The 13,050-nt window shown below is 38.6% G+C and overlaps 1 protein-coding gene across 1 annotated transcript in view; it reads left to right on the plus strand.

The window, feature by feature from the left end:
• The window catches only part of DPF1 (double PHD fingers 1), a 57,401-nt gene extending 44,884 nt beyond the window's left edge, over positions 1 to 12,517 (plus strand). The window contains exons 10-12 of the mRNA XM_072429462.1: positions 50 to 162; positions 1,798 to 1,879; positions 4,349 to 12,517. Coding sequence (XP_072285563.1) covers positions 50 to 162; positions 1,798 to 1,879; positions 4,349 to 4,419 — 266 coding nt within the window. The 3' untranslated portion in view covers positions 4,420 to 12,517. The remainder of the gene's footprint in view (positions 1 to 49; positions 163 to 1,797; positions 1,880 to 4,348) is intronic.
• The last annotated feature ends 533 nt before the right edge of the window (positions 12,518 to 13,050 follow it).

Below are 13,050 nucleotides of genomic sequence, written 5' to 3' on the forward strand. Positions count from 1 at the left end.
TTTTCCTTTATGTTCTATGTGCTGTTGTTACAATGCTTTCTTCTTGCAGGTCACCCCTCATGTCTACAATTCACTGTCAACATGACAGCGGCTGTTAGGACTTATCGCTGGCAGTGTATTGAATGCAAGTCCTGTATCCTTTGTGGCACTTCAGAAAATGATGTAAGTGCACTGTAATGTACATGCACGCTAGAGAAGTCATATTGTTCTTTTCTGAGTAAACCAAATACTTGACTAGGTCTGTAAAATAACAGTCCATGTGCAGAAATGAATGTCCTTTTTGTTGGTATAAATTCAAGTTCTAGAATTTGTTTTACATGCATGTATGGAGACCTTGTCTTTATGCATATGTCAGTGAAAAGCGACAGGACTTGGCTGTTCTATATTTCAAACACATGCATGAAATGTGACCTGATTCTTGCTACATACTGTATCTGAAGAGTAGTGATGCTCTGCCACAGCCTCTGTAGAGGAGACAGGATCAAAGTGTTGATAAACATTTCACCAAGAATGTAGTAAAAGTCTGGTTTTCAAGGTCTTGCTAATACTACCATGGTGGAGACTCTGCCAGATCCAATAGCCTATTATTCCTTGGCCAGTGCAGGATTAAGTGGATACGTTCCCTAAATTCCATCTTGTCAATAAGGTTTGTTGAATCTCCAGAGTAGTAGCCAAGGCTTGTGGCTTAGTGTTAGCTAAAAGTAAGTTGCTAATTTATTATTATTTACTTGTATTTATTTAGTGTCGACATATTATGCAGCGCTGTACAAAGTCCATAGTCATGTCACTAGCTGTCCCTCAATGAGGCTCACAATCTGATGTCCCTATCATAGTCATGTGTCTTTAATACAGTCTAAGGTCAGTTGTTTTTGGAATGTGGGAGGAAATTGGAGTACCCAGAGCAAACCCACAAAAACACAGGCAGAACCTGCAAACTCCATGCAGATAGTGTCTTTGCTAAGAAATAAACCTAGGACCTAGCACTGCAAAGGTCAGACTGCTAACCACTGAGCCACCGTTATGGAATAGCAAGGGCTTCCACACTTGTGATCCTGTTGCTGGAAAAGAACAAGAGTTTAGGGTACAGGTGTCTCCCTTGACATCATGGACATTCCCTCTTATCAATATATTTGGAAGTGGAAACCTCAGTCCTGACTTACATCCTGCTAACATAAATAAGTCCTGCTAACATAAATATGAAATAATATATCAAGACATTTGCTGGTAAAGTACACCACTAACAACGCCTAAGCTCCCATGATAGTTTGCGTTTTTTTATTCTGTGGCTTTAGTTGTTCTCTTTTAGGGTTGGTGTAGACAGGCTTTTTAGGCCAAGGTCAGTTTGAGAGTTGTTTTCATAATTTTTTTTCTCCTCTGTCAATGTGATCTTATGGTACAAAGTGAATGGATAGCAAATATGTGATAAGAAAAAACCTTCTACTAGTGCCAAGAACCACATACTGATAGTGCAGCATATTTTGTGGGATTACCTGATAATTGTGATTTGAAATGTAGAGATTTTGCGCGCAGTTATCATAAGTATTTAGCTTCTAACATTTTAAGGAAATGACAGTGTCCTTTTTTGGTTCTGTAGTTCTGCATGGTTAGATTTGAATGATTTATTTTCTAAAAGCATTATTTCATTCTGAATCTACATGTTTCTATTGTATTTTCATTTCAAAGCAGACTCAGAACATTATGTCTCAAGTCCAGTTCTGTGTTCACTCTGGAGGTCAGATATGATGCTGTATACTAGTCATGAAAAAATAAATTACATTAACCCTTCCTTTGCCCTAGGACCAGCTGCTTTTCTGTGATGACTGCGACCGAGGGTATCATATGTATTGCCTGAGCCCCCCAATGTCTGAGCCCCCAGAAGGTGAGTGCTTTTTGCCCTCTGTACTGTTTTCTGTCTCTGTTTATCCTGTTTTATTATCAAGCATGCAATGCAGTATCTGCTTATGTGTTTGTCTAAAGATATCCTGTCATTAAGCTTTTCAAGCCTGTAGGACATTTTCCTTTTATGCTTTTGTATTTTTGCATTCTTTGTTGTGCCTGCAAAACATTCTTGCTTAGCAGTAGCTTGTAGCTAGTGTGAATTAAGTGAACGCTGGCTTTTTGCCTACAGTAATAAGGGATTATTGGAATAAATCATCACTATCATGCAGCCATGATGGTATTTTACCAGTTTAGTAGAACAGTGAATGAGTGAGTGCAATGCCAGTAGCATCACTTGCCCAGTTTTATGGAATCTGTGCACTATGACTGTACTGCATTGGACTAAGTATTTTTAGTATTTACTGTATAATGTATATGTAGTAGTTTGGGGTCTCTCTGCCATATTCCAGTTCATCCTGCTCTATGTTCCATCTATTTATTTCCCAAGCTGACATAGAGTGTAAAGTCTATGGACATATCCTGTAATATTCATAAAAAAAGATTGAAAATCCACAGGGATGCACTTCATTAATAATATGATTAAGGATGGCCAGCATATGGCCTTATGAAAACTGCAAACCCTATCATTGCATGAATATGTGGGCTTCTGGCTTATCAGTAGCTCAAGGTGCTCGCTCATTGGTACATAAAAGGTAGTTGTTATAATGACATAATAAAGTATAAGATCACACGAGGTACAGTAGGAACAAGAGCCCAGCTGAAATGAGTTTCATTCCTGCTGTGCCAGACACAGCCGCACATCACACACTGACAGCAGGAAGTGAGCAATGATTGTCAGCGTATGACCAGGTCACTAGTTGCCGTCTTCTCTCAGTGTGTGAGCAACTCAACAGGGCAGAAGGAAAGGAACTGTGACGGTTTCATTCACTGACAATTAGTGCTGACTTCCAGCTGTCCATGTGTGAGTTAGTGCTTGTCAAATGTCATAGACTTTAAGGGTGACAAGGTATCCCAAAGTGTTAAGCAGAACCCTTAGGCAAGGCACCCATTGTGCCCCATGACAGTGGGTTTTAGGTCAGACTGGGTCACCTCCTGTTCATTATCTTGAAGTTAAAATAGCCACAAGGTAAGGCTTTCAAACTGATCTTCACCAAAAATATCTGGCTGGAGGGTTGTCTGCTGCCACATACACAAGTCATCTGAAAGAATGGCAAGATGGCTACAATCATCCTTTATTTGTTGCCAAGCTGGCTATAAGCATCCTCCAGAAGTTTAGGGAGGTTAATATTAATCTGAATGAGTAAGCAGATCTTACATAACTTTTTGTCCTGGGAACGATTGTCTCCACCTGAAGAAAGTGGAAAAATCCTAAATTTCATGTTACAGGTTACTGCTTATTTTACCTTTGATCCAACACCACAATATTTAGTGTTGGGAATTGAAGTAACATGAATCACTCCGATTGTCAGCACTGCTTCAAACATCCTTGTAACACGGGGAGTCCATACCTCTGTGTACACCATCACTCCACTGATACATACCTTACATAGGTCATCACCTTGCTCCCAACCACTGAACAGGGTGGTGAGGGAGTGATAGAAAGGTAAGTGTGTGGGAATAATATCATTAAAAAATCAATAACATTGTCAACTGGAACACTTGGTTGTTTCCTTGTTGTCCTAGAGGTTTTGTGCTTCATCCTGCTCCTTTAACATTATGTATCACTGGCAGAAAATTTGATTGTATATCCACCCTAAGTTACTTTCCATCAATAGCTTGTGCTTCTCAGTATGTACATATAGCAATGTCTGCAAATCATTGCCAGGGCTGAATGACTGAAAAAGATGCAGTTCTAGTATTAGGTAAATAGAACAGTAAAAATGGCAGAGAGTATATTTACAGTGTGTGGATGGAGAAATGGAGTGCATATATACAATCTGTTCTGTAATGAACAATAGGCCTTTTCCTTTCTCTGGGTAAACCATTATTGCATCAATGTTTAACCACAGAGAAACCTCTCCACCACAGATAAAATACTTTTATTTTCCACAGCGACATACAGATGCCTCTTTAGGATGTCAAATTTTAAGAGCACTCTGGCATTTTTACTGCCTGGCCATTAACCTTACAGAGTAGAAAGAAATGTCTTCTGTATTCTAGTGATGATCATTGTAACTCTGGATAAATATGTACACTTTGCTCCAACATGTTTGGTTTCCCAGGAGAATTCTGGGTATTACTAGGGCACTCTGCAAAGAATAATTCTGAAAATGTGGTTAGCACCATTCACAAAAGAATACCAATATGTAACTATTTGTAGGATGACTGAAGGTATGAGTCTGCTAAATCTGCCTGTAGACATAAAAAGACTGGCTTCTCATGTGTCTGTTTTCTGCTGCAGCAGATGACTTTTTGTTAACATAAATGTGTCAAAAAATTTTTTTTGCAGGAAGTTGGAGTTGTCATTTGTGCCTGAGACAACTGAAGGAAAAAGCATCGGCCTACATCACACTGACCTAGAAGGACCAGCACCAAGAGGACAAAGATCGCTGACTCCCTCAGACTGGTCTTACCTATTCCCAGAATCCTCTTCTCTCATTTCCACACTGCGGTTCTCACCTCTGCTCATTTGAGGGGGTTTAAAGTAGTTTTATTGGTTCAGCTCTGTGACAGTACTACATTTTGCTCCTATTTATTTCTCTGGCATTATCCTCCAGGTTAGTGGTATTGTGATCTCTGCTAAACATCATTATATTACAAGTATTCTGCAAACAATAGCCTGGAACAATTGAGCACCAAGGCATACAGACCCATTCAAGATGTCATATAGCTGGGGCTATGGTATGCATGTTCTCTTAGACTTTGCCATTTAGAGATTGGAACCCTTTACAAAAATGTCAGAAATATCATTCAAACTAAGGTTACTCAGTAAAATAAGTATGACTTTAAGTTTGTGTGCTTCCTTGTATCACCACAAATAATCATAGCCTTCAGTACACTCCACACCTATTCATTGATCAAGCACGCGTACACACCTAGCTTTTGTGTTTACAAGACCCTGAGCCAAAGCTACAGGGTAGCATATGGATTTTGGAATAATACCATCAGTAGGAATGCTGTTTAGGCCCACACATATATTGCATTAGGTGGTGGTAGTTCCTGGAAGATTTGCTTTGATGACCTGTGTAGTTGTCCTTGGTATAACTAGGACTTTACCATCCTGACAGATAGGTCTTTACATCCTAGGAACATGTTTTAAAACTGACATAAAATAAATAGCTTATTATTTGCGGGTAGAGGAGCACATTTAGGCATCAGCCCTTGTTCCACAAAGGTTCAAGTCCTACTGGGGTTCAAGTAATGAGCACCTCTGTCTATGTTGGAAAGTATTGCAACGTGCAATTTGTTTCATAGTGCAGGTGCCATCTTGTAGCGTTGGCTCAAAGTGGGGAAAGGATTAACCTGGCTATGTGAGCATGGAAAGGCAAGATTCCTTAGAGCTTTTTTGTGGACATCTGTTGACCCATGGTAACTCCTGACAGCAGAAGATCTTCCTATTATCTCAGGCAGGTGTTCTGCCAGGTATTTGTTACCTTCTGCATTTATGTTCTTTTGTTATTTGTTGGGCTTTTGTGGTTATCCTACCCTGATCCCGGTCCAGCACACCAAAATGAGCTGTTAACTTGGTGTTCAATTCATAATCAGGGTTTCCTTTTACTGACATTTTCTTAAAGTTTGTTTTACAGCTGCAGACTGCTGTAACAACAATGTTACTAAACAGTGAAAAGTATTTTCAGTTTGGCAGAGTGATAGTTTCTTTACAGATTCTGTTTTATATAACTGTGTACATTTGAAACCCCAGACCACACTGGGAATATAGATATATGTATGTCTAATAACTAAACCCGTTATGTGTAAATATACATGTCTGTACTTTTAAATCCTTCTGAACTATTACAACTGACCTACTTATCAATTATAAGGGAGAATCTGTCACATCCAGTCTCTGTTGCCCAATAATAACTAATTTGGTTCTCATTTTTAGCATGGGATAATAAAAAGAAGATTCTAATTGGTTGCTGCACAGATTGGGTGAGATAATTCTCGCTTAGATACTGAGGTAACCAGTTGTCTGGTATTCAACAAAGCTACAAGCAAACTTAACCAGAGCACAGCAACCAGTTTTTCATGGTTTAGACTTTCATAAGCTTCCACTGGTTGCTTTTGGTTATTACTCATCACTGGATTTTGCACTGCCTTGGTAAATAAGCCACCCATGTCCACTTTCTGTCCCTTTTGCTGGCTGTCTCCTGGCCATTGGGACAATGGTACTGAGCAAGAGAGATGCAGTTTGTTGTACAATCATTTTCAAGAAATTTCAAAAATCACAGTTTTGCAGTTTTATTGTTTGCATCAAAGGGACCTACAAAGTCCTGAAAGCTTGCAGTTAAATTCTGTTACAGTAAAATGAACCACTTTAATCCTATTCTGTTCCGCTTCCGCAGACGGCTAAATCGGTACTAGGCTTTTCTGCTTGTAATTTAATGAAACATGCTACTATTTACATTCCATCTGAAATCCCAGATTCATCAATATTCACTGAGAACCTGGTTAAACAATGCACAAATCTTGTATTAGTTATGACCCCAGTATAGCACCTGGCTGGGAAGCTGGGGTCTGTATTGTTCAAGGCTCGCCGGGGGGAAGATGGGACCTTTGTTTATGTAATCTGCAATGTTAATTGGTAGTGCTTCAGGTATGCTGAATGAATGATAATTTGTTAGTGTGTGTATGTATGTTATTATATACAAAGGAAAACACAGAGCACTCCGGTAACTGAAACCCTAAAGAAGGATGAGTGATAGATCTTGCTGGACAGATACACATTTTTTTTCATACTGCACAATAATTCCACCAAAACTTATATTTGAGAAACCTAGGTAAGACAAAATTTAGGATGGCACACTTGCATTCTTTCCTGAATTTGGGCTATTTCTATTTATCGGAAGTAGATATTTTGGGTTTTTGGTTGGTCCAAAAATAAAGCAGGTGGGCAGCAAGAGATAACTCAAGTCAGCTAAGAACAGGCACCTGAGGCTACAATTCTCATAGAATCACTAAAACTGGACAGGAGAAAATTGGGAAAAAGTTGTCTGATCAGTCCCGATTTCTGCTGTGACATTCAAATGGCCAGAATTTGGCATTAACAACATGAAAGCATAGATCCATTTTGCCTTGTATCAACGGTTCAGGTTGGTGGTGATAGCATAATGGTGTGGGGAATATTTTCTTTACAGTTACAAGATCGCAATTCAATAGAGCACTTTGGGATGGTATGGAAGGGGAAATTTGAGGATGTGCAGCGGACAAATCTGCTGGAACTAAGTCATGGTATCGTCAATATAGACGAAAATCCCTAAAGAATGTTTCCAGCACCTATCTGTACTACTGTAGTTCTCAAGGAGTCACTAGCAAGGTGTACCTAAAAAAGTGGCTAGGGTGTGTATATAAAATAAACTAGGATATAATATATACTGTCCCTTTTGGTAGCAGATATTATTATAGAGATTTCAGTTTTTTTTTATATTCAGCTTTCGAAGTTTGGGTGTATACCTCCATATTAAATTGCTGCCTGCTCCGTCTGATAGTTTCTCCACTAAATGCTCAGCATGCACCTTCTAACCTAGCCGTTTTCCTTATTATGATGTGTTCTGCAGTGACATGACTTGGTCTCCTATAAAATATTTTATGTCCACACCAGAAAAATTTTACTCAAATCACCTTTGCAGACCTCCATAAAACTTTCCTCATTGTGACCAATTAGCAGTTCATTGCTGAGAAATTCTGTTTTTACTGCACTAAAACGTTGCTTAGCACTAGACTTAGAAAATGACGGGGTGTATTATTCTGGGTAGATGAGATGATCCCTAACACTTCTTCAGAGACCATTTGTGAGTGGGGTTTCTGTTCCCCCCGATCTAATATTGTTTTATTTAAAAAACAAATTCTTTGCTAGAGTTACCTGGTGTTTTTTAGGCATCTACCTCAGATGTCTCAATTGTCCACTGCAAGGAACTACACTACAAAAACTAGCCAGTGCCCACACTTAGTATGGGGGTGTATTCCACAACTGAATAACCAAATAAATAAATTTCCTGTCCTAACATCTGCTATTGAATGGAATATGTATATTATATTAAAAACAGACATTATTTACCGTGTAAAGGAACAGCCACGCGTATTCCTCCCTACACATTAACTATACATTTTTGATCCAACAAGAAAAACAATCTGACAAGATTCATAAATATATATGTCAATGTTTTCATCCCTTAATAAAACTTTTGTAAAAAATATACTAGGTTTTTTTTTATATTCTACTTTACTTATCCGAAAATGTGTGAAAGTACCTAAGTTGGACTTGAAATCAGTTCCTAGCTCCCTGGTAGGCCCCCTTTAATCCTAAACTCAGGCTATTCAGGGGTCTCCACCTGAAATAAACCCTACCCCCTCCTCATATTAAATGCCTGAACTTCCATGAACAGAAGAGGCTTTGATATTGTACAGTTGGGATTGGGGTTTAGGCTACGATTTTTGTCTTTGTAACAGATCTTTTGCGATCCTTTCCAACTATAAAAGACTGCAAACTACAACCGAGCGAGTGGGACCCCGCTGTGCTCTGTCCCCTTCACTTCCATTGTGGTCCTTCGTCTTTCATGGATCCATCAAGACGGATTCATGAACGACGTTGGATGGCTGCTGTAAATGTCCAATTCTCGACGGATACCAGTCCCGAGGCAAGAATTGGACAAGAATCTTCTGACTTTTGTACGTAGCCTAAGCGAGAATCCATACTTTGCTCTTTTAGAACAAAGTTTGTGTCTAGGAGCCAATGGGATTCACAAGGAAACAGAAATTGATTTAAGGACCAACACAGATACTAGCAAGCAACATAAGGTGCCTACAGTTCTGCATTGTTTTTTCCTTAGAAACATTAAAAGCTCAATTTTATGTACTGGACATGTCCAAACTTTTGCAGTTTCAATTGTGAATGTAGTAAACAGGAAGGTAGACAGCAGCACACCCAAACTGGGACTTTTATTTACCCCGCAATAGGTAATCAGCGATTACAACAGGTACAGGGATGTGTATGGTTTGCAAAGCCGCAAACAATACCATTTTATTGGTCATCCCCCTTGTCATCTATAGTCCCCACTTAGTACCTGAAATGTTTACACATATATTTATGTAATTGGATTGGTACAATCAAAATTAAAACTTGTATATACCTTTTTAGATTTTAGGGTGACAGAGGACACCCTGGAGTACTTTCCTCATTCTTAGCTAAAAAAAAGGCACATGGGGTACCCCGGAACATATAGAAGACTATGTATATTTAGCCACATGTGTCGGTGGAATGTACCCTCCACTAAGTCTCCTCATCCAAAGAATGCTTGTATGGTACTATTCTCTTATCAAAAGCTGTATACAAAACTTTATGAAAGTCTAACTCCAGGGAAATGATAAACTACTTTTTCAGTATGGCTACCCCACGCTCTATGTCCTCAATGTTTATTTTCATCTTATCCCTTGCTAACACAGAGCGTGGAGAGGAAGAGGAGGCTGCTGGCTGCCGGCATAAAGTAAGTCAAAGTTTAGCCCCACTGCAAGGATAGTTTTGTCATTTTCTTTGAGTTAGGCTTTAAGGCCTAATAATAATATTGTAAAATTGTTCAAAACAATTTTTTTTATATAAATGCATGCAAAAGAAAAGATATTTCCCTTAGAATTAAGATTCTATTGTGGCTTAAGAAACACATGGTGGTTGGTTATTGTTTTTATATAAGATCATGGGGAAAAAGCATCATAGATCATACCTGATAGAAAACACAGACGGTCCAGTTATTAATAGAAGATACACAATTTTCCAATTACAAATTGACTTGGAGGCTCCGCGCAGATCTCTCATCAATATATCTGCATGTTTACACAAAGCAACGCCCACTTAATTAGGATCCACCCCTGAGGGGTTCACAGTTCTCTGCTCTGCATTTGTGTGGTATGTTGTTTGGCCTTAATAAAGCTTTGTGTATTTTTTATAATGAGATGATTAGAAGTATTTGTACTTTCAATATTCCAAAATCCTTTATAACATTTTTTATATTATTGCATGTATTTTTTTTTCTAATAACTTGTTGCTTCCTCCCCCTGATCCATATAAATATTAGCTAGGAATTAATTTTCTGTATATAGGGAGGAAGTTTGTGGCTGATCCCTTGGAAGGGCTCTCATGTACTTTCTATATGCTGTAGACCTGTGGGTGTTGTGAGTGTTAGAATATCTCAGCATGTAGCTGGGAAACAATTAAAGGGACACTAATATGAAGACTAGTTTGGGTGTTTTTTTCCCTCTCGTATTTATAATTATGCTAACCAACGAAAATCAGACTGTCTTTCTGCACCTGACGCACACATAGGTGTGCCATTTCTTAGCTTTAATTTTCCGGAATTTTCCTTGGAAGCTACAACTATTCGGATACGTGTAGTGCAAAATTTCCCCTTCTTCATACCAGGCTCAATCCTTGCATGCATTACAGCCTTAGGACATTTTACAAATATTGGGAAGAAACATTTGCAATGCAAAAAATGTAAATGTAATCCTGTGTTATTTACTGTAAGAAGGACAAGCCTAGCTGCTCTTAGTAGGCATCAAAGTGTCCCTGAAAATCATTTTGAAATGTTGGCATCTAAACTATTGACTTTGCCTGTAGCAACTATGCACATTGTATCCTTTATATTCGGGTTCACACCAAAAAATAACATCTGATTGATTCTTGTGGACACAAATTCCAGTGACCTGTGAAGAGTCCAGATTAGTTCATGTCAGCTAAACACATTCCAGGTGCATGTAAACAAAATAGTGTGTATGTTCCTTATTTATTATTTCCTTAAGTAGAAAAGCCTGGCCCCTGCCAGGAGCTGCAGATGGTACCCAGAGGCTGTGTACACACATTCAATCAATGTCATTGGAAAGGATTTTTCGTGATCTGCACCGCTCTGCTCTATGGAGAGGGAAGGGGGAGAAGAACGACGGAGCAGCTCCCCTTCACTTCTATTACGATCGTTTGTGAATCCGCCAGGTCGGATCCATGAACGACGAGCGCTGTACACTGACCAGGCGATTATAGGACCAAAATCATCTGATGTGTGTACGTAGCCTTACTCTCTGACACCCTCAGTACTGAGTCAGACCTATAGATCAGAAGATGGCAAATCTCACACAAAGGTTTCACCCAGGGAAGAATGGGTGAAACCTTTGCAAAGAACTCACTGCTTCCCAAAGAAAGGATCCCACTCTGTGGCCGCTTGTATAAGAAAATGAAAAACAACTTTTGTTTTTATACACCTGGAATGTATTTAGCTGATTTGAACTGAACATTTAATCTGGTGGCCTCATCATTATCTCAGGGAAATGAAAGCTAATATTTGGAGAATCCTTTTCAGATGATTGATTTTATTTCCTCGCAGAAATCTTCTAGCAAAAGGTTTCTGCAAAGGTCACAGAGCACTCACAGACTGAGAATTGTTTCCTGAGCTGATACTTATAATTCTGTTCAGATAATCTTGTTATTAGGAATATTACAAGAAAATGAAAGATGGGAGCCTATATGATGATAAAGGTGTTTTGCAGACATTTAGATATATAATACCCCTTTATTTGGTGCCCCTAGTAACCAGTGCCATTTTCTGTAGCTGTACATGAGGAACTCCAACTCTTTTCATGGTAGTGTCCCTTTAAGGCTATGACATGTGACTGGAATTACAGCCATGATAACCCCATTGGAAGGGGTAATAACATTTCCTGACTTGTAAATATAAGACTTAAGCATTAAGTACATCACTAGAGGTAAAAATAATAAGAGCATTACCCAATTTTTGAACTTGAAATCGATTCTCAATGCGGGGGACCACTTGGGATGCATTACAACAGTGGCTGAATATTACAGGTCACATGATTTTACTTTGTCATTTTTCTGTCTGTTTGCAGGATAAACCCTGGGGCTGTTTTATATGACTACCAAAGGGAAGGGAGGGTGTGATCAGCACTTTGCAGATAGCACTTTGTAATGACAGGCAACCATTTTATAACAGACCCTCCATGTTTTAAAATGGCTTCCAAGACATACAGACAGAACCTTTTTTCCAGGCAGTGTTAAAAAAAATTGCCAAAATCTGTAACCTTTTTTTTCTTTGAAGTGTTAAAAGGTTATATCCTATAGGAGGAAATTGATTTTTCTTTTGCTTTAACCACCAACCAACTCTGATTTGTGTTAATGTTTCTATATGACAAATGAAATAAGGACATGAAAGAATTTTGCACAGATGTACGTGTTACTTCAAAGGTGCTGCAAAACCTGATGTAAAAAAACCTAAACTTTAAAAAGTATAAAAAAATGTAATTAAAAAATGAAAGTTTTTGTGGTGGGATTTGACCTGCCAAGCATTTCATATTTTGCCGCGGTTCGGCCGTCTGTAACGTTGTTGTGATTTCTTTCTGTCGCTTGCATTAGTGAGATCAGTTGTTATCGTGTGTTAATAAATCATTGGATTAAAATCTGTGTTACAGTGTTTGTCCTTTTTTTTAATATATTATCATACCTCTATAAAAAATATAAATCACTGATTACTGAGCGTTAAGTATGGTTTATGTCCTGACAATGTTGCATTTCCTAAAAGCAGAATGGAGTATCAAAAACATCTGTATGGCATTCATCGGTAGACTGCTTTAGTGGACGGTTTAGAGAGAAAAAGCAGACAGGTGTATGTAATATCCAGCACAATTTACAGAGTGCCGTTGTCAGATTTATATCATTATCAAGACAACTTACATAGCACAGAGGTCAGGACTATGCAATGTAGAGCACAGGGCAGCAGACAAGAGTATGCAATGTATAGCCAAGTTAGGACAATGTAATGTATTGTTTATGGACTGCTCAGATCAGTTAGATCAGTTAGGAATAGGTAATGTACAGCACAACTTACAGGGTGTAGTTGTCAAGACTAATTGTAATTCACAGTGCAGAGTGTGCAGCAGGTAATTTTAGGTTCTGTACAAGACAGTTTACAGAGTATATCAGCCAGGAATGTGTAA

Source organism: Pyxicephalus adspersus, chromosome Z (genome assembly GCF_032062135.1).
Source record: "Pyxicephalus adspersus chromosome Z, UCB_Pads_2.0, whole genome shotgun sequence".
Lineage (NCBI taxonomy): Eukaryota > Metazoa > Chordata > Amphibia > Anura > Pyxicephalidae > Pyxicephalus > Pyxicephalus adspersus.